At 54.7% G+C, this 25,552-nt stretch overlaps 1 protein-coding gene across 4 annotated transcripts; it reads left to right on the top strand.

Moving 5' to 3' along the window:
• The first annotated feature begins 4,333 nt into the window (after nt 1-4,333).
• On the top strand, nt 4,334-25,534 carry TECR (trans-2,3-enoyl-CoA reductase). 4 transcript variants are annotated; one of them, XM_017655197.3, is made up of 14 exons: nt 4,353-4,490; nt 7,074-7,363; nt 22,482-22,532; nt 23,144-23,195; nt 23,537-23,581; nt 23,677-23,780; nt 23,867-23,946; nt 24,066-24,171; nt 24,330-24,402; nt 24,488-24,531; nt 24,603-24,660; nt 24,748-24,836; nt 25,157-25,202; nt 25,284-25,534. In XM_017655197.3, exons 2-14 carry the CDS (start codon nt 7,268-7,270, stop codon nt 25,409-25,411), a joined length of 972 nt encoding a protein of 323 aa, XP_017510686.1. In that variant the 5' UTR covers nt 4,353-4,490; nt 7,074-7,267; the 3' UTR covers nt 25,412-25,534. The 4 variants fall into 4 exon arrangements, with proteins under 4 accessions (XP_017510687.1, XP_017510686.1, XP_017510684.1 ...); XM_017655195.3 differs by having other exon boundaries at nt 23,867-23,982; XM_017655198.3 differs by lacking the exon at nt 7,074-7,363 and having other exon boundaries at nt 4,334-4,490; nt 23,867-23,982.
• The last annotated feature ends 18 nt before the right edge of the window (nt 25,535-25,552 follow it).

The following is a 25,552-nucleotide window of genomic DNA, read 5'->3' as shown; positions in this document are numbered from 1 at the left end:
GATCTGGTTCCTCCAGGATAGCAGTTTCTCTCTGGGAACCTGTCAGTCTCAGACCACCTGCCCTGCCCCCAAGCTGGGATGAGTTATTGTCTGTTAATTTCAGGAAGTTTTAATAGTTTAAAACCCTCCCAAATACATACACAAAAAACTCAACACCTCTTCATTAGATTTCTTTGACCTGGACACTCACTGGGCACTTCATAATGTTATTGGAAAAATGGCCTCTATAGAAACTTCTTAAGCTTTCAACTCAGGGAATATGCAATGGTTGATTTTATGCATCAGCTTGGCTAGGCCATAGCACCCAGTTGTTCAATTGAACACTAAGTGTTGCTGTGTAGGTGTCTTGTAGATGTGGTTAGGTTAACATCTACAGTCAGTTGACTTTAAGTACAGTAGATGACCCTGGATAACACGGGTGAGCCTTGCCTAATCAGTTGAAGGAGAAAAGGAGAAAAGGAAATACGGTGGTTTTCCTAAGAAGGAAGTATCAGTTCCTGGCCAAGAGTTTCCAGCCTGCTGATCTGCCCTACAGATTTCATATTTGCCTAGCCAGCCCCATGATCATGAGAGCCGAATGTCTTGAAATAAACCTCTTAACACACACACATACATTCGCAAAGACATATATTCTACTGGTTCTGTTTCTTTGACAGAACTCTGATAGAGGAACTTAAATGAATCAGGTGAGTCTGCAGTTAGTTAGCTCCAGCCTTGGTCGAATCCTGGACTCACTACTTATTTATTTACTACCTGTGTGATCTTGCACAGCTTGCTTTATTTCTTGGAGCATTAGTGTGTCCTTCATTAAATGAGGAGTAAGAGCAGATCTTACTTACCTCCTAAGGTTACTATGTAGATGAAATTAAGAGGGGGCCAGGAAATGAATATTGTAGTAATAGCTGACACTGACATGGCCCTACTATGTGCCAAGGTGTATTATCTCATTTAATCCTTGCAGAAACCTTATGAGGTGGGCCTAGTGTTACCTGAATTTTACAGGTGGGGAAATTGAGACTCTTAGAGGTCCCGTGACATTCCTGAGGTCATCCAGTGTGTAAAAGGCTGAAGTGTAAAGTGTTTAGTACTCTGTTTATGGGAAGCACTCAGCTTATGTCATATGTGATTCACATGATGACAAAGCCTTAATTAAAAAAAAAATGATCACCCCTGTTTGCAACTCTTCTTCTCTACATCAAAAAGACCTTCAAAAGCACTCCAGCCACAATCCCACCCTGGGTGGAACACCCATGCGAAATTAAAATCTATGTTCACATACAAGCCCATGAGCAAATATTTATCAATTCTCTATTCGTGATTACCAACAGCCATGAAAACATAAATGTCCTTCAGTGAGTGAATTTGGGTAATCGAACTGGGACCCAGCCATGTGATGGAGCACAGTTTAGCCATAAAAATGGATCCAGCTACTAATACAGGAAATAATGCAGAGAAAACCTCAAGTGCACTATTAGTGAAAGAAAACAAAAGGCTGCATGAGTCTGTACTGTGTGAGTCCATTTTATAGGGCCTCCTGGAAAAGGCAGAAGTATTGGGGCAGAAAGCAGATCCGTGGTTGGCAGGGGCTGAGACCAGAAGTTTTGGGGATGATGGACATGATCTCCATCTTAACCACGGTGATTGTACAACTGTATATATTCAGAACTGTATGCTAAAAGGGTGAATTTTACTGTATGTAAATTATATCAATAAAAAGGAAAAAACACATCCAATGGACTGAAAAAAAAAAAGTTTGAGACAAGATAGGACTTGGGAAATGTCTGTCTGGGGCTCCTGACATAGCAGAAAGTGGCTAACCAGCCCTGGCTTGTTGGTGCTATGCTACACCTTCCCTCACACAGCTCAGAACTGGCTCTATTACATACTCCAAAACAAGCTAAGCCGGGTTTCTGGAAAAATCAAGATCCTACCTTACCTACGTGTGGGAAATACAGGAGGAGCTTGAGAAATGGACAAATACACCAGAACTTGAATGTCCAAATGACCACAAGTTCTGCCAAATCTCAGGCCCTGCTCATTCTTCAGTGCTGCCACAGAGCAAGAGCTTTCTGGAATTTTCCCTTTGGAAACTGCATTAAGGGGCTTGTTATATTGGCTCAGCAAACACCAAATGTATCTACTTGTCATTGTTAGGAATCAGCCACTGTGCTGGGGATGCTGAGGAGGACAAGCAGGATCTAGCTGTCCCTATTGACAAGCACAGTCAGAGCTGTGGTATCATGTCATGAATGGCTTGAACAAAGTGACCAGTCTTTATTCCGAGGGTGGATTTGGTTTCTGCTGTCTACTTATTGGAAGCTAGAGGAGGCCAATAAGGGGTCCTTGCACCCACAGTAATCATAAAAAAGAGGAACTCCCTTTTCCAGGCTGGATCCTGCCTTTCTGTGAACTTGTAGGGTGGAAGGGGGGTTGGAAATTATTTGTATGCCCGTTGGTATTCACCATAGTAGGTTCACAAAATTATTTGGTGCCTGTTGAGTAGTGTGGGGCTCAGGAAAACAGTCTTGAAGGGGAAATCCTGGAATATTCTGAGCCTGTAGCCATGTATGTGGAATCTCTCCAGACAGGATATCTATATCTATTTGGATACCACATGCCTTACTTAGCTGGAAAACAGCATTATGAAAGATACTCCTACTCAGACCACATTGGAGAAACTGGATATTAGCAGAACTGCCTAGCAAAACGTGGCTAGAATTTTAAGGGTTCAATCCTGCCCCCTCAGTGCCTTCAAGTAACTCAACTTGGTAGGATTTTAACTTGTGGCCTCAGAGTGATTACTCCCCCTGTCGCCCTCAATGAGGGCAGGCATTGAGGCCTGTCCAGGCACAAAGGGTCTCACGATACTGTGAGCCCCACAATTGCCCAAAGAAAAAGATCTGTGCTTTTGAAAGCACAGTTATAAAGCACCTTTATGTTTTCATCTGTTTTGCCCAGATAGGGCCTGGTGAAAAAGGCCACAGCTTTGGCTTTCTTTACTCAGAGACAGGGGTCCCTAGAAGCTGTAGCGTCAGAAGTTTCTGGAACGTAACCTGGATGACTAGTGTTAAGCATTGACTCATGCTTACCCCACCCTGTTCCCCTATGAATCAGAGATCTACCTTGAGGATTTCTCACCATGTCCCTGATGTCAGGGCCTGTGAGTTCCGCAAAGTTCAACAGCTGATGAAGGGTCAGGGGGCAGAGTCTGGAACCAGGAGAAAGGACAGAATTTGAGGGAAGGTGCCAGGTGCTGCCCACTCTTTACCCAGTTCTGAAGTCATGAGTGTGCGCATGAGTCTGTGTGTGTGTCTGTGTATGTGAGGTGGCACCAAGCCTCTCCAGTCTGCTCATGACCACCAAGAGGGGAAAAGCATAGCGTGACCCCATATCAGCACTGAGAAATACAGCCAGGGGGAGAGTCACAACTGCTAGCCACAAACGCAAGCTGTGTCTGTGGTTTTAAATATTCTAATAGGCACATTAAAAAAGTAAAAAGAAACAGGGAAACAATTTTAATGTTTTAAAATCCAATATACCCAAAATAGTAACATTGCAACGTGTAATCATCAAAAGTTAGTGAGATTTTTAACATTTTCCTTTTCATACTAAGCTTTTGAAATCGGGGTGTTTTACATTAATAGTACCTCTCAATTTGGACCAGGTACATTTCAAGGACTCATTAGTTACATGTGACCAGTGGTGACTGTACTGGACAGCGCAGGTAGACAAATATCGGCACCCACCCATAGGGTCAAGCAAGGCAGGGCAGGGCCTTGCATTGAAGAGGGCAGTGAAGACACCGCCAATGGGGCGAGGGCTCCGGTTGTACGTCGAGGAGTCCCAGGGGGCTTTTCGCCATCTATTTCCCCTTTCCTTCCCGTTCGTTCCCTTGCCCGGGAGCTCTCTCCATCCAGGCGCCCCAGCCCACGGCCCCAGCCCCTAGCCCTCTCCGGTTGCTCCTGGGTACCCCGAGGGCCGCCTACCTCGGAATTCACCCAGCCGCGGCGTCAGCCTAGTGAATGCTGCCCTCCCTGTCACTCAATTTCTTGCTTCCGCCCTCCGCCTCCTGCAACCTTCGCTTCCTGTGGTTTCCACAGCGACACCGCCGGGGGCGGGGGAAGGGGGCGCGGCGCCGAGGCCCCCTTTTGGTTGGTGGATGGACAAGCCCCTTCTTCCTCACCCAGGTTTGACCTCCTCTTCGCCCCTCTGGTAGGTACCGCAAGCTGATTGGCTATCTCCGTGGCGAGAGCGTCTAGTCCTAGCTCAGACCGGCCTCGCGGGGCGGGGGCGTAGGGGAGCCTCGCCCATTGATTGGCTGGGGGGAGGGACGCTTGCGGCGGGGAAGGGCGGGGCGGACGCGGAGCTGCGGTTAGTCTTGCGCGGCGGTCGCAGGCGCTGAAGGTATCTCTTGCGGTGTGCCGCGCCGGTGGGCAGTCCCGCCGTAGGAGCAGTAGCTGCTGTGTGAGGGAGCCATGAAGCACTATGAGGTAAGAAACGAGGAGACGGACACCGATCGGCCGCCGCAGACCCATTCTTTTTCTTCGCAGGACCACGGGACCAGGGCCCTTCCCTTCTCGTCCATTGCCCCTTTCCTTCTAGTCCCATACCCCGAAGGGGGATCCGGACAGCGCAGGCGCAATGGGTGCTCGTGTCCCGGCTCCACTCGTACATCGCAGTGCGCATGTGCGTGGGAGGTATTTATAATTCTGCAACCCAGGCTGTTCTGGGGGTGCCTTTTCTTGGGGTCTCTGCAGGACCTGGGAATCTTGCAGGTTTCTTGCATCTCCCCATGCAGGATGAGTTGCAGACTTGGGAAGGAGGAGCGAGGGTGCGGGACCCTTGCTTCCGATCCTAGGGTGTCTTGCGCAAACCTTGCACCATGTCGCCGCCCAGGGTTTAGGAAGGGGCTTTGCAGTCAGCCTTCCCTGGCACGATCTTTGTACCCCTTCCTTCTCCCGGGACTTCCCTGAAAAGATTAGGCGGTGAGGGAGAGGTGTAGTTCCAGGGCTGGCTCCCTCCAAGCAGCAAAGCTGATCTTCCTTTCTGCTAATCTAAGAGATCATTTCAATCAACTCCTGCGTGTCACCGAGGAGGAACCTAACGCTCACGGCCAACTCTTGAAGCCCAAGTCTTCTGACTCCTCACTTCAGCCCCCTTTTCCCTTAACATGCTGTTACCTTATGCTCTTCACGACCTAACTGATAATACAATATCAATATTAATTTAATATTTATGGCTGATTTTGAAGTAACGTTAACTAATGATTTGTTAATAAAATTTACAAGAATAACTTAACGAGTGCTTACTTCTGTGCAGGTGAGATTCTGTTACCTTGTTCTCTTATCCTCATGGCTCAATGAGGTAGGAGACTATTATTCTCGTTTTTGTGGCTAAAGAAACAGTCTTAGATCAAATGTCTTGCCCAAAGGCACCCAGCAAGTAAATGCAGAAGAGAGAGAGGAACTCAGGACTCTAGGGTCCTAGTTGTTAGCCACTATGCCATGCTGATTCCCAAATCAAATGAGCTGTAGCAGGTAGAGAGGTTACTTGTGTGTGTGTTTTTTTTCCCTCCCCAATTAAAAAATCTGTGGTGAAACACATAAAATACACCATCTTAACCATTGTTAAGGGTACAGTTCAGTGGCATTAATTACATTCACATTGTTGTGCAACCATCACCAGAACTCTTTGTCTTGCAAAACTAAAATTCTGCCCCATTAAACACTAACTCCCTATCCCCCTTCTGCCCACCCCCTGGTACCCACCATTCTACTTCCTGTCTCTGTGGATTTGATTCCTTTATGGACCTCACTTAAATGAAAGGAGAGATTTCTTCTTTCTATTCACAAGTTGAATACCACTACCTCTCCCTGTCCCCTTTATTATTTTTGGTAATTTAGCCAGAATCTTTTGAAACCTTTAACCCAGAAGTCCTCAACCATTTTTGACATGGTACCAAGAATGAGGAGCTAGGATTCAGTACCTTCTCATGCCCCATTCAACTTTATAGATTCAAAGTTTATAGATTAAAGGTCTCCTAATATAATTTTTCCCTTCATGCCCTCTATGTAACCCTGGAGAAAAGGCCATGTTCTGTTTCAAAGATGCAGGATGGAAGTGGCATTTTGCACAGTGGAGTTAGTTTCAGTTTTGCTAGTTAGCAGTCAGATAAAGTAGGCCTCTGAGGACTTGTGGTGTGGGCACCTTTGTTCTGGAAGGAAGGTGGGTACAGCCTTGAGGCCCATGGCTTGGCCTGGAGAACATGTTCTATCTTACTGAAGCCTTTTCCCTCCCAGAAGGAAGGGGGAGCTTCAGACCTACTGTTCACAGTGACCTTGGAGACAAAAACTAAATTGTTATTTTGCTGTGTTCTCTGTTATCATTCTCTGCTAACATTTGCCAAGTAGCCACTGAGGTGATAGCTCCAGGGTTTCTGTGTGGGAGGAGCTGTTGTCTTCCAACATAGTTCATGCAATGCAGGTTTTATTGCAGATCAATAAAAATACCAAGGGTGCTTTTGCTCACATTTAACAGAATTTGAGAGAAGGCTTCAATTATCCATGTCAAAGAATATATTTTTATTAGGGACTAAGTCTGTCCTTCTACCTCCAAGTGACCCCTGTCTACTGAGAGGTTAGCCTCCCTCAGATGATTTTTTGTGGCCCTGGGAGACACCTGGGAGATTATGAAGTACAGTTTACAAGTGTTAGAAGTGATGCTCAGAAAGGTACAGGACTGGCGTGGGGGACACAGCCAGTTGAGGGCTGATGTCTGATGTAATGGCAGTTAGGATTCCAGCCGGAGGGGAGATCTGCTGCTGTTTTGATAACAGTGTGCTGTCACTGCCAGTCTCTGGCCTGTGACCTGAAAGGCAGAAGTATCCCTTCAGTCGCCTAATTGAAAAGCAGATAGAACAGGTCACCCTTGGGCCTTGGCTGAAGCCCATTCCTTGGAAGGCCAGAGCAGGCCTTGGGATTGTATTGGGGTCAGAGCAAGGTCATTAAGAGAACTGCTTAGCCTGTTCGCCCCAGGTTACAGGAATTTTTTTATTGCTGTTTTTGCCGTTGCAGGTGAGAGGTGACAGTAATAATCCCAGGAGCAATCGGGAAAACAGCTACTGCATCTTGTAAATAAATGAGCCTGTTAATTAATTCCTGGGAAGAGCAGTCCCTCTCAGCCTGTGAGTCCTGGTCACTGCCCATTGTCTGCAGCAGGGAGATCAGAAAGCCTCGTCCTCCTGGGGTCCCTACTGCCCTCATTTAGGATGTCCCTGCCTCCGCCTCAAAAAAAAAAAAAGCGCGTAGCTCTGGTGGTGCTCATCTTGCAAATAATCCTGGACCAACAGAGTACCTTGCTTCAGGTGAGTTTTAGAATAAGTATGTGAACGTCTGGAAGTAGAATTCTAGTCAAGAGGCCATTGTTTAGAGCCAGAAAACTGGGTAGGAAGGTGAAAATTAAGGACCAAGTAGACTCATGCATGAAGATGTCATAGGTGTATGGGCTTTGGATGGGCCTGGGGCTGAATCCTGGCTCTGCCACTCACTAAATATTGACCCAGGGCAGCTTCCTTAACCTCTCTGAGCTTTTCTGTGGCTGGTCTGTAGGACAAAACCCATTTGATTGTGAAAGCAAAGGCCAGAACTAAAGGCCAGTATGAAATTCCTGGAAATATATCATCCAGGGGTATGCATAAAAGGGGAGAGTCTGCATGTAGCTCTGGTTCGTTTATTTTAACTGTTGTATGCAGTTCCATCATATGAAAAAAAAACCCTAGTTTGATTTGCCCAGTCCTTTAATAACTTCTCCAAACATCCTGTTGAGTGGGAAAAAGCAAGCTGCACAAGATGCTATACAGTTAAAAACTGTTCCAAAGGAGACTTACATGTACTGCTTATGGGCGTGTACATACTAAGAGAATAAATTGCAATAAGAGGTCAGAAATGTATGGGAATTACACAGTAGCTAGAGGAACTGGTGCTTGGGAGAGAAGGTGGAATAAGAAGAGGAGCGGGGAAGGCTTCAGATGGTCTGTTTTATTTAAAAAAAAGGAATCTGATGTAAACAGAGCAAATATCTGTTGAACCTGGTTATGTTAAGTATCCTAGAGGCCTGCTGTTTTCTGTCCTCTTTTTTATGAATTCTTGTGTCCTTCTGGAGTAGGTGAGGGATAATTAGTTTTTCTGGCCATTGAGGCCCTGTTGTAATATGTGGGGCTCTTTATCTCTTGCATGTTCCATTTGGTGCCTGTTTGCAGGGAGGTGTTGAGTTCTGTGATGGGAACATCCCTCTGCTTGACCTCTTCATGCTTTCCGGATGCTGCACTGAACGTGCTGACAGTGCTTCTGGGATTGATTGTGCGTTTGCGGGCAGGATGGGACTATGGGTGTGATCTCTTTTGTGGGCTGTCTTTTTGTTGCTGGATGATAATAATAAGTAGGGCCAGGTCACATTCCTCGTGTCCTTCCCCAAACCCAGAGTTGGGTATTCTTCATCCCCCCATTTTGTGGATAAGGAACCTGAGGCCCAGAAAGGTGAAGGAGCTTCCCCAAGGTCCCATGTGTGAACAGGGGTACGTCTCTTCACTTTCCTGTGCCCCAGTTTCCCCATCTGTCAAACATGGACACGAACAGGACCGACACAGGTGTCCTGATCCTGGCCTCATGGGTGAGAACCTGAAGCTCCCAGAATGCAGACCCAGGTCTGACCCCTCGTCTGTACAAGAGCCTGAGCCACCACAGTATAGCGACATCGCAAGCCTGCTGTTATTGAGCCCTGTGAGCATCTGATCAGATGTGGACGAACATTACTTCTACTTTACACATGAGGAAACTGAGGCTCAGAGAAGTAAATTAAGTTGTTCAAGGTCAGAGCAGTGGAGCTGGGCCTTTGTCTTGGGTTTGCCTGTTTGCAGTTTCAGTCCTGGTTGTGCGGCCCCAAGGCCGCTGGTGGCTGGGCCATGCTGTTCTGCTGCTCCAAGGACAGAGTGTCCCTAGAGGGAAGTGGGAGGGGTGCCGTGGGCCAGTGCAGACGGCAGGCAGATGGTCTCCCTTTGCCCTGAAATTGGATGGGCAGTTCTGGAGGGGAGATCTCGATTGGGACTGGCCACTGCTAACAGTGCTTCCTCTCAGGCTTTTTAGCTATTAACTCATTTAACCCTCCTAATACACCTATGAAGTAGGTCCTGTTCCTGTCCATGTTTGACAGATGGGGAAACTGGGGCACAGGAAAGTGAAGAGATGTACCCCTGTTCACACAGTGAGTGGCAGAGCCTGGATCCTGCTAGACTTCGTTGTGGGCTTTGCTGTGACTGGGCCCTGCTGGCTGTGCACCAAGGGATGAATGAGGTGTGTGGTTGTGAAAGACGTGGCCTTTGGAGGTCTGCCCTTGGGACAGTCACTTAGCCAGCGTGAGCTTCAGGTTCTCACCCATGAGGCCAGGACCAGGACACCTGTGTTGGAGGGCCACTGGGGAGTGTGAAGTGCCCAGCATGCTTGCTGGCCTGCAGTCAAGGCACAAAGCAGTAGGCAGGTCCGTGAAGCCATCTGATATGCTTTCTGCACATGGCCTCTCTCACAGGCCTTAAAACTTGTCAATGAATGAGGCCCAGCAGGCTCCTGGAGATGGAGTTGTGCTAAGTAATATGCCCAGAAGATGGAGGAAGAAGCCCAAATGCCAATGGTCCGTTTGGATATAATGTCACATACATTGGACTTCCAATTTTGGGCTGATCTGGTCTCTCCTCTGTGGGGGAGCCCTGCGCAAAGTCAGTGCACAGTCAGAACCTGGGTTTCAACTTGTGACAAAGACCCGTCTCAGGGAGGCGGGGGCCCCCAGTGGGCCTGGTCAGCTGGTCTCAGTCGCAGCCTGCTCCTCAGAAGCTCCTCGGCTTCTGTTCTTGCCCCTCCCAGCCTGGTTCCCCACCCAGCAGCACCCAGAGTGTCTTCTCCCAAGTAAATAGGAGGATCGTAGCACTTTGCGCATCAAAACCATCCCTCGGGCTTCTCGTCATCCTCTGTCCCCTGCTTAGTGATCCTGACAGATCACTCTGCATCTTTCACCTCCTCAAACAGCCACACCCACAGCTCCTCCCCTGCGCAGTGCCACTCCCTCAGCCAGAAATGCTCTTCCCTGTGTTTTCCTCAAGACTAGGTCCCGTAGTAGTTGAGAGCCCAGCTTCAATGTCATGCAGAGAGGCCTTCCTCAAGCATCCTGCCTGGAGTAGGCCCCCACGCCATCTCCCAGCCCCTGCTCATCTCCTGGGCTCTCGCTGTGTTTTCGCGTGGGTACTTGACTCTGCCTCCCTGGTCAGACTGAACTCCTTGTTCTGGCGCCACCCCGGCATCTGGCTAGCGCCTCCTCCTTGTTGAACGTGTAATTGGAAGGACGTGTGCACCTTCTCCTGTGCTGGGCTCAGGGGAAGTGAACAGGGGTGTGGGCCTGCTGCAGGGACCCATTTGAGTCCAGTGTCTCGTGCGTTGGACTGATGTGTGGCCAGTCCGTGATGGTCCTAAGGTGGGGAGGTCGGCTTTGAATGGACCCTTGGCCCCGAGCGCAGGTCCACTCTGGCCACGGGTGGCCTGTTCCCCATCATCCTGTTTCTCACTGGTGGGCTGCTTTGAGATGTGAGCCGCCAAGACTGCCTGGGTCCGCCCCGCGCACACAGGATGCCAGGTTCTGCTGGTGTGGGCATTCTTTTGTCGTGGGGGTCCACTTATCTGTTTTCCAATCTATCACTTATTTGTTAAGGCATTGGTTCCAACCTAATTTGTTCTCTGTGGTCCCTCCTTACTCGCCCAGGGGGTATGTTCTAAGACCCCCAGTGGAAGCCTGAAACCCAGAATGGTACTGAACCTCCATATACTGTTTTTTTTCCCACACAGTTGACCCTTGAATAGCACAGGTTTGCACTGCACGTGTCCACTTACATGTGAATTTTTTTCAAGCAATCTATTGGAAAATTTTTTGGAGATTTGTGACAATTTGAAAAACACTTTCTTTTCTCTAGCTTACTTTATTATAAGAATATAGTACATAATTAAGGATGAACCCTCACATGGCTCATTCTTCTCTGGGTAGTTGACATGTGCTGCCTGTGGGGTTTTAGATGATTAACGAAGCATGTTTTAAAGGAAAAAACTATATAGTACATAATACACATAGCATACAGAATGTGTATTCGACTGATTTATGTCACTGCTAAGCTTCTGGTCAATGGTAGGCTATTAGTAGTTAAGGTTTTGGGGAGTCAGAAGTTATAGGGGGGATTTAGATTGTGTGGGAGGGTCAGAGCCCTAATCCTTGAGTTGTTCAAGGGTCAGCTGTATGTACATATCTGTAATAAAGCCTAATTTATATATTAGGTACAGTAAGAGACGAGCAATGATAGGTAAAAAAAATGGAGCAGTTGTAACTATACTGTAATCAATACGTGACTGTGGTCCCTGAAGACGTCTGCCTGTACTGCACGTGATGACTGAGGTGGTAAAATGGCTACATGATGAGCTGAAGTGAGGTGGGTGACACAGGCATTGTGACGAGCCTTAGGCTGCTGTTGACCTTCCCAGATTAGTCAGGGAGAGGGTCACTTGCTTCGAGACCACAGTGACTGCAGGTAACTGGAACCGCGGAAAGTAAAATGGTGGCTAAGGAAGGACATCAGGAATACAGGGATGAACTGATCACACCTCCTTCCAAGCGGAGGCCTGCAGGAGAGGGTTTTTGGGGAAGAGGTGTGGGGGGCAGCATGTGCAGAGGCCTGGGGGCCAGACTTGGGCCCCATGTTTTGAGATGCGGCCTTACCGGCAGGTCTCTGTGGCCACCCAGAGACCTCTGATCTTTATCTTGGGAGCAACGAAAGTCCCTTGCTGTTGATTTTACCTGTGAGTGTTAACTTTTGGGGGTGGTTCATTTTTAAATCCTTGGGGGCTGTGCGTTATGGTGTGGTTGTGGCAGTGTGCCAGGGCACTGTGGCTCCTTATGCTGACCAGGGGGCTGCGGGTGGTGGGCGGAGGGCTTACGCACCCCCGGGTCCCGTGGTTAATCAGAGATGGGCCTCAAGCCTTTCCCAGCCCTCTGAGGGATAAAAGCCTCTTAGTGGCTTGTGGTGACTGGCAGGCTGGCACAGCTCTGTCCCTGTCCTTGCTTGAACCAGGCTCTCATGCAAGCAGAGCGCCTGGCCATTCTGTCTGCTCCCTGGTCCTTCTGAAATCTTCTTTTCCCCTTTCACGGGACCAGGGCCCAGTGGCTGGGGCTTTGCCGGTTTTGTGGTGGCTACAGCTCCTGTCCTCAGGGTGGGGGCGGTCGGAGCAGTCGGGGATGGTGGTGTAGCACTGGCCCCGGGGCTTCACCGGCACCAGGAAGCAGGTTGAGGCTTGAGGGGGTCACAGCTGGAGCCTCTGGTCTTCTTGTGGGGAGAAGCTGGGTCCTGGGACACCGCAAGGGCCTACCTTGGAAGGAGAAGGCTGGGTCAGGGGAGCTGCCCGGTTGGCCCTTCTCAGGAGATGGAGGTGGGGGGGGCACATCTTTTCTGTGGGAGGAGTGAGGGTGATCAGAATTTTTGGGGCAATAACTAGTCTGAAACAGTCTGTTGTTGAATACTGTTCACTCCAGAGACTCAAGCCTAACAGAATCTCCTGGCTGGGCTGGGGTTGGGCCAGGGAACCCCTGGACCTCCCGTTGCTGGGGTGGTTTCGGGAGAGGTGGCTTTGCCTCCTGTGTGGGAATCCTGCTGTTCAGGTTTCAGCTGGGTATTGTGATTGATATTGTGGAATGAGGGATTATGTGCATGTCTGTCAGACACTGTCCCCAGAGCATGTCACAGGGCAGCCGCAGGCAGTTAGCTGCATCATTGATGCCCCTCCCCAAAGGCAGCCCCCGAAAGACAACCTGACAAGGAGGAACCTTTGCATGCCTGTGGGGTGCCGGGCTGCTCCGTGGGACTGGCAGCCTTGCCTTGAGTGTGGGCAGTCTCACTGTGTCAGCGTGGGTTCCTGCCCGTCCAGCATGAAGCTGGCTGCTGCTCACCTTTTGGTATGTTGGGGTTTGGCCGGTCTCTCCTCTTTTCCCCACCTTTTTGACCCGAAGTTACCAGAACTCTTGGGTTTTCATGTAAGGATGAGATGAGGATCCCAGAGGAAGTGCCGAGACGCCATCACCCGTCCCCAAGGTGCTCCCTGCCAGGTCTCCACAAGCGGTGTGGGGGGTGGGCCCGGAGCTGCGTATTCTGGCTCACCTGGGGCCTCCGTGGATGGCACTCCGTGGACTGCTCTGTCCAGGGGTGTCCATGTCAAGGGCATGTCCTCCGCCTTCATTTCATTCTCTCACCCTCCAGCAGGGATCCGGGAGGCTCCTGCAGGCGCAGCCCAGAGAGCTGAGATCAGCCCCGTATTTTCTCTTAATTCACCTTTCCTTTGGTGGGCGGGGCTAGGCCCATAAACATCCCAGAAACTCTGCCCTCTGCCGGAATCCTCTCTTGCTTACTACTTCACTCTGCCCCAAGATGCACGTTTCTCCTTCGGCGTTCTTGCGTTCCTTGTTAGGACGCATCTTACAAAAGATATATATATCTACATAGGTGGGTTTTTCACCCAAAATTGGTGGCTTGTTTGAGTCAGTGGTGCCCTGGGATATGGGAACTAGAATTTTCACAGCTTGCCACCTCCATGCCCCAGCCCATGCTAACACTCTGGCCTGGGTTGTCTCTCAGAGTTTCACTGTGGTCTGTGCTGTCCTGCTTGCTCCCCTGCGGTCCCTCTGCCCTCAGCAGCAAGAGGGTTCTTCTCAGAACCAAACCAGGCTGTGGCACCCCTGTGACTTCCTGAAGTCCTCTTCCTCAGTGCTCTCCCTCAAGTCCTCTGCTTGGCCTTTCATTGTGTGCCTTGTGTTCTTGGAGCCCTGCCAAGCTCTGTGCTGCCTCAGGGCCTTTGCACGTCGTCCCCCAGGGGGGTCTCATGGCTTATTCTGGCTGTGGCCTAAATTGCACTTCCTTAGGCCTTGCCTGACTACCTCATATGGCACTTTAGGATCCACAGCTCTCATCCCATTCATAGTAAAGCCAAAGTCTGACTTCGCCCATGAGACCCTGCGTGACCTGTCACCACCCTGCCCTCCCCTCCTCCCACCCCCTTCTCACTCATCCCCTCCAGCCACTCTGTTGCTTGAGCACACCGTGCATGATGCACCTCAGGGCCTTTGCACAGGCCATTCCTCTGCCTGGATGCTCTCCCCAGTTCTCTGAATAGCTCTTTCTTACACTGCCTTCAGGGCTTGGCTCAACGTCCCCTCAGTGGGGCCTTTCCTGGCCACTTTATATAAAATATCACACCACACTTCACCTGCCACTCCCTGCTCCTTTTCCTGCTTTGCTTTTCCCATGGCACATGTCATCTTCTAATGTCACATGTAACTCTTTGATGTGTTGTCTCTGCCCCTAAAGTCTCTGCCCACTAAAATGTCAGTTCTACGAGGGCAAGCGTTTCTGTTTCTCCTCGTGTGGCTGAATCCTTAGAGCCCTTCACAGTGCCTGGCATGCAGAAGGTGTTCAGTCAGTATTTATCCAGTGAATGAGTGAATGTCCAGCTTCCTGGCCCGATGGTGCCTTTCTGCCGAGAGATGTAGAGAGACCAGAGGAGGTTACCAACCTCGTCCTGGTTGGGGGTGCAGTGGTGTGAATCGGCCAGTTCCTGGGGGTCTGGGGCTGGGGACAGCCCTGGAGGGAAAGTGTTCAGTTCGAGGGAGCAAAACCTGGAGTGTAGCCTGTGTGTCCCGGGGCTGGTGACTTGTGCCCTCAAGTCTTGCCTTCCTTGTCTATAAAAGGGGGAAGGAACACCGATCTGCAGGGTCTGCGTGAGGGAGGCTGGGGGCCATCCCCCCATGGGGAGAGGGCAGGGAAGGGGAAGAGGGAGTGCCCACGGGCTGAGGCCCCGCTGGGATGGTTTGGGGGACCACCTCAGTTGGTAAGAGTTCTTCTGGGTCTCATCCAAGGGGCAGAGCCTGTTTGAGGAGGACGGCCCAGGTTGAGCACAGCCGTCTCCATCTGTCATCCGGGAGCTTCTGAAGCTCTGGGTGCTGGCCCTTTGTCAGAGGTCCCGATTTCCTTGTGCAGGGTGACCAAGCTGGGGTTCTTCAGGGGTGTCTTGTAAGCAGGCAGGGTTCAGCACCATGTGTGCCCCAGAAGAGTCACGTCTGCTTGCTCTGTTACCGACAGTCCCAGTCAGCAGATGAAGTCAAGGCCCAGGCAGGGGAGGGTGGTCTGACTGGCCTCTGTGGCACTGCCTCTCGCTCACTGTCGGAGACCCTGCCGCTGCCCCCCACCTTGTCGCACTGCCTTTCTGGGCCTTGGTAGCCTTGGCCTGCAACCGGAGAACGTGCAGGCAGCACCGGGACAGCTGCTTGGGCCCCCCTATGTGGTGTCAGGTGATAGACCCTTCACTCTTGGTGGCGTGAGGCTGCCGTGGCAAGGGAGGCTGAGGCTGGGGGAGGAGCAGGCTCTCCTACGGGGCATGCCTGTGGAGGTGGTGCTTCCGCAGAGTCCCGGCCTTCCAAGACTGGGTGTGCTGGACTTGGAGTGTCAGCAGCATTACATTGCGGTGGTGAGTGGGGGCTTTGGGCCCAAACATGTTGGTCTGGCACTTCCTGGCTGTGTGTCTTTCTGCCCTTAGTTTTCTGTGTTGCCTAACGGGGTCATGGTCCTGAGCTCGCAGGCCAAGGTGAGCTAGGCGAGTTGTGCAGGTGAAGGACTTAGTGCAGTCCTTGGCACAGGTAAGCCTCTGATGCGTCCAAACCGAACAGGCCCATGGAGCACCACTGTAGGAGGGGGGACAGCGCCCCCTGGAGGTCCTGGGGCGGGCCATGGGTGCCAGCAGCCCATCAAAGACCAAGGCTTGAGACCCAGAGTCCCTGCTGTGTTCGCCCAGCATCCGCTTGTCTTAGACCTTCTGTAGTCACCGTGACCAACCTGGAGGTTCCTGAGCACCCAAAGGACATCCCCCAAGGCTTGGTGCTGCTGGGTTGCATGGGGTTTTGCTGGCTTCTGGCCCCCGATCCCACAGCCTTAACATTGGTGTTCAAACACTGGCAGCTGGCTTCTGGCCAGCGGGACCTGGCTGGCCCAGGGTCTGTGAGTAGGTGGTCAGCTTCTCTGTGCCCTTCCCAGCCCAGGTGATGTTCTGTCCCCACCAAGGCACCTCTGGGGGGCTGGTGAACTGCCCCGAGAAATGGGGTCACTCCACTGGAGAAGGAGGTATTTCTGGCTAAGCAGGTGTGGCCTGTGCTGGCTTCTTGGCAGCTGAGCCCAAGGTCTTCTCAGCCATTCTGGCATGAGTAGTGTGACTTTGACATTTCTGGAAAGTGAGGGCAAAGGGAACCCAAAGTGCTGAGCCGCTGAGTCTGGCTGAATGCTCTCAAGCCTCTGCATTTGGGAAGTGGATAAGCCGGCTAGGTGCCGTGGCTCAGGGTTCCACCTCCATCCTCTGTGTGTGGCAGCCCAGCCCGTGCAGCAGCCCAGCCTGTGTGCCCTGAGTTTTATTCACTCATGGATAGGAGGAGTCTGGGGAGCATTGGGCCAGCAATATTTGTTAAGATGGGGAAACTGAGGCTTGAGAGGGGTCCAGGCCCTGGGCTTGGGAGGCCCTGCCTGCCCCGCAGCTCCTGCAGGTGGAGCAGCGCTTGCCCCTCGCACTGCCTTTCTGGGGCCCAGGTCAAACCTCAGATGCCCCCATCCTCTCGCCCCCATATCCAGACCACCTTCATAGTCGGCCCACAGTTCCGCCACTTCTCACCCTTGCATGGCCACCTCCCCGCTCCAGCCGCATCACTGTCTCTGCCCTGGTCTCCGGAATCCCCGGGGCTCCTGTGAGCACCTGAGCCAGGTCCTGCTCCTCCTCTGCTCTAGGACCTTCCGTGGCTTCTACTTCACGCAGGGGAAAAGCCGGAGTCCCCGCCGCGGCTCATGAGGCCCCGCACGGCCTGTACTCTCCCCTTCCTGCCTTTATGCCACCCACTCTCCCGTGCTCCCCGACTCTGGTCCGGCTTCCTCCGTGGACTCACGAGCACAGTCCAGCCTGAGGGTGTCTGTGCAGGCTGCTCCCCCTGGAGGGCTCCCCGTACCCCACTCCCTTCGCACTTTGCTCAGATGCTTCGTTCTCAGGGAGGCCTTCTCTGACCGCTGTCTAAAATGGCCATCGTCCCCATCCCTGACCCTCCCTCTAGTCTCTATTGCAGGACTCTTGGTAACAAAACATGCCTCTGTCGCAGTCCTGTGGGGCGGGGCCTGGCTCATCCCTGCAGTGTCTGAGGCAGGGGAGGACGGGAGGCGGGAAGGGATGAAGGAGTGTGAGGCCTCCGGGCTGGTGAGTGGCTGAGGCTGAGTTAGGGTTCAGTCTCTTGGTCCCCACGCCCCCCCACCCCCACCCCCCGCTGCATTCGCTCTCTGTGCCTGTGCTCTTCCGGCCGGCGGGAGCACGTCCGCGGCCACAAGGGGGCAGCAGAGAGCGGGTAGCCCCTGCGGCCGTCACCCTCAGCGGGGTGAACTGTCGTGGGGACAGCCCAGCACGGTCTCCCCGCACGTGTCTCGCTATTGTTAGGGCTCCGGGCTCACTGTCACCATCTGGATGGAGCATCGTTGCACCATCTCTCTGACCTTGGTGTCCAGCGTATGGGCCCCTTCATGGCCACGGTCAGGATTTGGAACGAAGGGGCCCAGCGCTCTGCCCATCTGTTAGAGCTATTTTGCTAGTATTGACCTTATAATTTCATTCTTTGTAAGATTTATTCCAGGCTGTGCATATACTTTCTCTGGTTGTTATCACCTCTGTAAACCTTGCACTAATCCTGTGAGGTGGCAGATGGGGGTAGCCTACTGTGTAGAGGAGGCATCATGGGCTCAGAGAGGTCAGGTAGCCTGTCTAGGGCCACACAGCCCGGAAATAGATGAGTCTTTTTGACCCCAGGCCTGGGGAATGTGAAGATAGCTCAGGAGGCCCTTGCACCCTCTTCGTGAGGGGGCCACTGGGCCTGTGGTCCCCCCTCTGGGCCTGTCTGCACAGAGCCCCTTCTGTGCTGGGATTGCTGGAGAAGGACAGGGCTTCCCTGGGAGCTGGAGCTGGCAGGGTCCCTGGCCCCTACCCCAGAGCCTGGGGGGAGGTCCTGGGTCCCACAGGGTTGGTGGAGCTGGGTGGGCGTGCCCGTGGGCCTCACAGAGGCTTCCGTGGAGCGAGGCCCCTGGCTGGGATGGGAAAAGCGCCTGCCGCTGCCTTGGGGTCTGGCATGGTGGGCAGGGCCCCCTGAGCGGTGAAGGAGGGAAAGGGCCGGCTTAGGGGGTGGTAGGGTGGGGGCTCTGGAGTGACGTTATACAAGCCCAAGCACTGACCTGGGCAAGCCCAGGTGCTGAGCTCCGCAGGTGTTTACTGGGTACGGCTCCTTGCCAGGCTCTGCTGGGAGGTAATAGAACAGGGTCGTCCTGCTCTCAGGAGCTGAGCTCCAGGTGGAGGCAGACGGTAACCGCTATTGTAAGTTGACGGTCAGGAAGGGCCTCTCTGAGAAGCCTGCCGGAGTCCTGAGGAGGTGAGGGGGCAGCCCTGTGGTGTCTGGGGAGAGCCTTCTAGGCCGGGGAACAGTTATGTGGAAAGGCCCTGAGCCCCTCCTGCGTGTGCATAACTACCCTGCTTTCCTCATCCACCAGACGGGTCCATCCCTGGAGCTTTGCCTCCCTGCAGGCTCTGGACACAGGCGCTGGCTCAGAACAGGCACTCAGAAAATGGGTGCTCCTGTTTCTACTGCGGCTGTATCAGTCAGCTCCATCTTTATTTCCAGGAGGCAGTGAAGGCTGTGGCTCTGGTGCTCCCCTCAGGGGTGGGGGAAGGCTGCAGCCTGGCCGCGCCCCTCCTGCTCGGTGGGCTGTGGCCCCGCCCTATGTCCTGTTCCCCCTTCACGCCCTGACCCCGTGCTGCCACGAGTTGCTGTTGGCCGGGCTCTGGAATCTCCGGCCTCTGGATGAGAATTCCTCCCAGGCTAGTGGAACTGTCATCGCAGAGCTTCCCTCCCACATCCCAGTCCAGGGTGCCTGCCCTGTCCTTGTCCTCTGTGTCCATTGTGCTGCGGGCTTATCCCCTGACCCCTTCACAGGCCTCACTTCCCCCGTCCACGAACATCACACCCTGCCCAGCTGCTGGCCCCTCATGAGGCCTCACTGCTCCCCCTCTTCCCCTCGCAGCCTTCTTCCTGGGGATGGGGGCCTGGGCTCTGCTCCGCAGCTGCTGCGCCCTCAGATCCCAGTCCTAGGCTTACCCTGGGCCCCCACCCCAGGCTGGTTGCTAGTACTGGGCAGGTGAGAGTGTATGTGTGTGTGGGGGTGTGCCTGCGTAGGTACAGAGCAGGGGTGGGGGTGGCAGTGGCGCAGGAGGGGTGCACAGTGGGTAAGCACACTCGGGGAACTCCCACATTGAGGCTGTCCATCTAGGGGGTGGGTGGGAGTGCGGATTCTCTGCTGCCCCTGCCCCAGGACCTTTTTAGTGGTAATTGGGGCCTGATTGTTAGCCCCCTCTTTAAAAAATCATTAAGGTGAATTCATATAACATAAAATTAACCATTTACAAGTGAACAATTAAGTGGCATTTAGCACATTCACAGTGTTGTACAACCACTACCTCTGTCTAGTTCCAGAACATTCCCATCACCCCAAAGAGTCCAGGTCCCCATTAGCCGACACCACCCCTGCTCCTACCCTGTTCCCTGGCAGCCACCAGTCTGCTTCCTGTCTCCTTGGCTTTATCTCTTCTGGACATTTCACATAAGTATGTGAGCCTTTGTGACCAGCTTTTTTAACCTAGCTAGCATGTCTTGAATTTTGAAATAATTATAGAGGCACAAAGAGTTGCCCCGTATCCCCCCTCGTCCCATCCCAGGGCCTTTCAGACCTCTTTTGGGGTGAAGATGGCTGCAGGGTCCTGGGAATTGGAGGCAGGAAATAGGAATTGAGGGATCCTGCCATGGTGGTCCTGAGCTGGGGTAACCCCCACCTGGTGGGCTAGGCTTACCTCTGAGGGCGCTGGCTGCTCCTCTCCTCCGGCCTCCGGCTGGCCTGGGCATGGCGGCGGCTGCTGGAGGGTGTGCCCCTCTCCTGGCCACCCCCTCTTGCCCCCCAGCTTCCTCTCCCAGCAGCCAGTCGGGGCCCCCGACGGCCTGAACTCTCCTTCTGGGCCCTGGTCCAGCGCCTGGGTTTGGGGGAGAGGGGTAGGATTTCAGCCCTCCCCCAGCAGCTGGCCAGCAGGGAGAGGGGCTGATTGTATTTTAAGCTGTTGAGTGGTTCAGCAGGAACTTGGAGGCTTCCTCTCCCAGTCTAGGCATGGTGCTGCCTTCCTGCGGGGCCACACAGGCTCCCAGGCATGTGGGCACTGCCTGCCTGGGACCCAGGAACTATTAATATATCTGCAGCCATGGGGCAGGCCCTGTGCCTTCCTGGGACTCTTCTGTTCTGGCCCTTTCTGGCACATATGAGTGTGCCCATTCCTTCTCCTGTGCACCCCCTTGACGGGCCAGACACTCTGGGTGTATGATCCGCTTGCTGTTTTGGGACCCTCTGCTTGGCCTTGTGGGTCTGTGGGTCAGAGGGGTTCAGTAGCCTGCCCCCCAAGGCCACCGGACCCATCAGAGCCTGCCGTTGACGGTGGGCACTCTCTAGTGTGGTAATGAGCAGCATGGGCCAGGACTTACTAGGTGCTGGGCCCCCTCTTACCTTCCTGTCCATGGGGGAGGAGGGGTGGGTACAGCAGAGATGGGCTCACAGGCCGCCTGCTGTAGCAACCTTTAGGCCAGCAGGGGAGCTGGACTCTGCGCCCAGGCCCAGGCCCTTCCGCTTGTCCCAGCACCACAGGCCCCCTCACACCTGTCCTCTGGAGGTTTTTGGGGGCACTTCCTGTCTGTCAGGCACCATGCTGGGTTTACTTCAAGTGCCTCATTGGCCCCTCGTAGCCCCTTGAAGCACACACCTTCCTGCCTGCCCCAGTGCTGGGGCACAGAGGAGTGACTGGATGGAGCCACCCAGCCCCTGTGCTGCCCACCACGGCCCCTTGCCTCCACAGCCGTCAGGGTATGCAAGGGGAGCCCTTTCCTTCAGGGACACTGGCTGTGGGCGACCCCTCTACCTGGGCTCTGGGTGGCTGGGTGTGCCCCCAGAGAGGCCTGCTGGGGACCTGCCCCTTTAACCCATGCTGCCTCTGACTGGGGGCCCCCACCGGTTGGAAGGGTTCTCAGCATCTGCCGGCTGGTGGCTGACTTGGGGTCCGATCCAGCCCTGCCTGCCAGGACCCCGTGTCTAATAAGATCTGTGCTAAGCCCCACTGCGGGGTGGGGTTGGGGTAGGGGTAGGGGCAGGTGGATCGCTGGGCCTCACCTCCGCTCCTGTTGGGTGCCTCTTCTGAGCTGTTTGGGCAGGATGGGTTAGGGCCCCGGGGCTTCTCCCTGCCCTCCGTCGCAGCACTGCCCCTCTGCGCTGACACTGGGGACTCAGGGAGGGTGGGGTCGGGTGGCCAGGCTGTGTGCTCAGGGCGGGGTTCAGTCTGGGCGAGGGTGCTAACGTTGGGCTGCCATGGAGGGAAGACTGCCCAGAGGGTGGCCTTCAACAAGGCCTGGGTGAAACCAGTTAGAAGTGGTAGCTGAGGGGGTTCAGGAAGGCTGGGGCTGGGGCCTCGTCTGGTGTCCTGACCCTTTCCACACTTAGAGAGAGGCTTTCTGCACCAATAACTCTGGAATCTGTCACCTCCCTGGGAACACAAATGCACAAGGAAAATAATCCAGAGTGTTTCTTACAGCTCAGAAGGGGAAACGGATGCTCTATCTCACAGATTCTCAAAATAGCTGGGATTTCTCCAAGCCCAGTGAACTTTGAGCCTGAGCTGGGCACTTGGGGCTTGGGCTGCCCGCTGGCCTCACCCTCCTCTGGGTGACTGGCCCCCGCCCTGGGCTGGGCAGGGGTCCAGAAGGTACCTTCGTGCCCCACTCTGGGGATCTCCTTGCCCATGGTGTGCTTTGGGGACTGTGTCCACTCGAAACCTCACTTTCAGGGGGATCCGGTCCCCGGGGGCTGCCTCCAGGCTCCCCTTGGGAGTGGCATGGCTCCTGGGGGTCTCAGTCTGGGGCAGTTTTATATTTAGCTGGGCTGTGGCTGTGGGGCACTCGGGTTACATCTGCACAAAGCCGGCTGTGCCAAGGCAGGCACGGGCTCCTTTCCAGCACCGCGGCAGAATTTGATCGCGTGGCCCGACACTGAGCTGCTTCGCGTGGGGAGGTCCGTGGTGGGGGCTGACGGTCGGCAGCGGGGCCACTGGCTGCGGGCAGAGCAGGGCGGCATGGATCTGAGCATGAGCCTGGTGGCCCGGGATGCCAGCCAGGGCCTTGGCCCCTGCCTGGGTCTCAATGGCCTCCCCCGGCCTTTGCCTCCCAAAGTGGCCAAGAAACCTAAAAAGGCTGTGCTCTTCTTTGAGGTGGAGATTCTGGACGCAAAGACTCGGGAGAAGCTGTGCTTCCTGGACAAGGTAGGATTGCGGTGCCGCCTGGCTAAGGGCACCGGGCTGGGACTCCACTTCTTCTGGGGCCTCCTGGCTCTGGGAGCTGTCCAGCTGGAACCTTTATGCCCCTCCAACCTGTGTCCTGACACCCCACCCTGACTTTCGAGGGGCATCTACCTGCTTGGGTAGAGTGGGCAGCCCTGGCTGCTCCTGGGTGTGGCAGCCTCTGTGGACCCTGCGGGACTTTGGGGCCTGGGAAGGAGGTGGAGTTCTGGGACCTCCCCTCTGCTGAGGAAGAAGGGAAGGGGCTCATTCTGTCCTAGGGGAGATCTGGGGGGAGGTGCAGATAGGGGTGGAGAGGAGAGGCAGGGAAGCAGGCCCAACTTCCCATGCTCAGACAGTCTCCTAGCCAGACTGAGGGTGTCTTGGCCGCCTGGGAAAACTGGGCCTTCAGGTCACCATGGCTGTAACCATTTGGCAAGGCCCTTGCCGCTGTGGGTGGGGGTCTGGACCTTAGCCTTGCCCCAGGCCCATAGCAGCTGCCCAGGCCTCCAGTCCATCCCCCTCACCAGGAGGGATCCTGGATCCTGGGTCTGGGCTCCCCCTGCTGACGTCTCTGTGGCCTGCGCTTCCCACAGGTGGAGCCCCATGCCACCATTGCCGAGATCAAGAACCTTTTCACTAAGAGCCGTAAGTCCAGAACCTGGCCCCACTGCCCCCTTTGACCCTTCTCAGCAGGGGCTACTGGGTAGGACGGGCCCTGTGCACCCCTACCACCAGGGCCTGCAGAGATGCCCCCGGTGTGGCCCAGGCTTCTCCCAGCTTGCCCGGGGCGAGTGCCCCCGTGTGGCCATTGGCAGGAACGCCCTTGCTGGGTTTTGGGAAGAACAACATCCTCTTTCTGCTGGTGCTCTGCTGGGTTGTGTCCTCAAGCCACACAGACCTCAGATGCCTTGTCCAGGGGCAGAGGAAGGTGTGGGGTCCCTGGGCTCCGCCAGCCTGTGCACTGTGACGCCCTGCTTTCCTCGCAGATCCACAGTGGTACCCTGCCCGCCAGTCCCTCCGCCTGGATCCCAGTAAGTAACAGCTGCAGGTTGGCTGCCCCTGAGCTCCTGGGTGGCAGTGGGCGAAGGCCCTGGCAGCCCCTGAGCCCTGGCCTGCCTCTCCTCAGAGGGCAAGTCCCTGAAGGACGAAGATATTTTACAAAAGCTGCCGGTGGGCACCACAGCCACACTCTACTTCCGGGACCTGGGGGCCCAGATCAGCTGGGTGACGGTGAGTCCCAACCCTGCCTACAGCCTCCTCTTCCATCAGCCACACTGGGGTGACTCGCTGCCCATCCCCCACCCACGCATCCCCAGGTCTTCCTGACAGAATATGCCGGCCCTCTCTTCATCTACCTACTCTTCTACTTCCGGGTTCCCTTCATCTATGGCCACAAGTACGACTTCACGTCCAGCAGGCACACAGTGGTGCAGTGAGTGGGGCCAGGAGGGAGGGGACGGCGGGTGGGTATGGGAGGCCTCTGGACCTGCCCCAGCTGAGCCGGCTTCCCCGCAGCCTCGCCTGCATCTGCCACTCATTCCACTACGTCAAGCGCTTGCTGGAGACACTCTTCGTGCACCGCTTCTCTCACGGCACCATGCCCTTGCGCAACATCTTCAAGGTGAGCACTTGGGGGGGCATCCACCAGGACCCGGCCCTCCTCCAGCCCAGCCCTCTGGACCATGCCCACCAGGGTATCACCCTCCACCACACCCACCCTTCCCGGCCTGGGCGCCAGTCTCTGCTGCACCAGGCTCCATCCCAGCCACTTGCTTGCAGAACTGCACCTACTATTGGGGCTTCGCTGCGTGGATGGCGTATTACATCAACCACCCTCTCTACACGCCCCCCAGTAAGTGGCCCGGGACCCTGCTGCCCCCATGAGCCCCCCTGCCTATGGGCTGTCCCTCACCACCTCCCCTCTACTTCCTCTTCAGCCTACGGAGCTCAGCAGGTTAAACTGGCACTGGCCATCTTTGTGGTAAGCAGGCTAGGGTGGGGGCTAGGTGGGGGAATTTAGGGGACTCCCGGCTGACCCCGCTTCTCTGATAGATCTGCCAGCTTGGCAACTTCTCTATCCACATGGCTCTGCGGGACCTGCGGCCGGCCGGTGAGTGGCCCATCCAGGCAGCAGGCCGGTGGGGCTGGGCAGACAGGCCAAGGGGGTCTCACTTGTTCCTCCTGCCCTGCCTGCCAGGCTCCAAGACCAGGAAGATCCCATACCCTACGAAGAACCCATTCACGTGGCTCTTCCTGCTGGTGTCCTGTCCCAACTACACCTACGAGGTGAGGGTCTGCTGCTGGGGCTGGTGGTCCCATGTGGATGGGCAGCTGCTTTTGCATTTGAACTTGGAGCATTTGGGGACGGAGCAACTGTGGCCTTTGGGGGCTGGGAAGGGTGTAAGGCTGGGCCTGCACTGTTCTGGGCGTGTGGGGGGCAGCTTTATCCTGTAGCCTGGTCATGCAGGCCCTCTAGCATTGGAGTTTGGCTCCCATCCCCGCTCTCTGAAGAAGGGTTAGGGGTAGAGAAGGTGGGCAAGGCCTCTGTAGGACAGCTAGCGCTGCCCAGCCCCATCCATCCTCACCCCTGGCTGCTCTGCCCACAGGTAGGGTCCTGGATCGGCTTTGCCATCATGACACAGTGCCTCCCAGGTGAGCTGCTGTCCCTCCCTCAGCGGGCCCCAGCCCACCGGGCATGCAGCCCCTCCCTGACATCCCTACTCTGCCCCACAGTGGCCCTCTTCTCCCTGGTGGGCTTCACCCAGATGACCATCTGGGCCAAAGGCAAGCACCGCAGCTACCTGAAGGAGTTCCGCGACTACCCGCCCCTGCGCATGCCCATCATCCCCTTCCTGCTCTGAGCTGCTCACCCCGGCCTGGGCTTGGCCAAGCTGGGCACTTGTTCTCCCACTCCTGTGGCATTCTCGGGGAGTGGGGGCCACCTTCTCCAGCGCCTGGAATAAAACCTGCCTGCCCCCGCCGGACTCGGAGCCGAGCTGTGT

This window comes from Manis javanica, chromosome 13 (genome assembly GCF_040802235.1).
Source record: "Manis javanica isolate MJ-LG chromosome 13, MJ_LKY, whole genome shotgun sequence".
Taxonomy (NCBI): domain Eukaryota; kingdom Metazoa; phylum Chordata; class Mammalia; order Pholidota; family Manidae; genus Manis; species Manis javanica.
Note: the sequence above shows the minus strand (reverse complement) of the source record. Positions and strands in the feature narration are given on the sequence as shown.

Coding starts and splice junctions, on each gene's coding strand:
- TECR (XM_017655195.3), top strand. CDS start 7,268: ATGTCCCTGCCTCCGCCTCAAAAAAAAAAAAAGCGCGTAGCTCTGGTG. Junction 24,661..24,747: donor GCGGGACCTGCGGCCGGCCG/GTGAGTGGCCCA, acceptor CCTGCCTGCCAG/GCTCCAAGACCAGGAAGATC. Junction 25,203..25,283: donor CATGACACAGTGCCTCCCAG/GTGAGCTGCTGT, acceptor TCTGCCCCACAG/TGGCCCTCTTCTCCCTGGTG.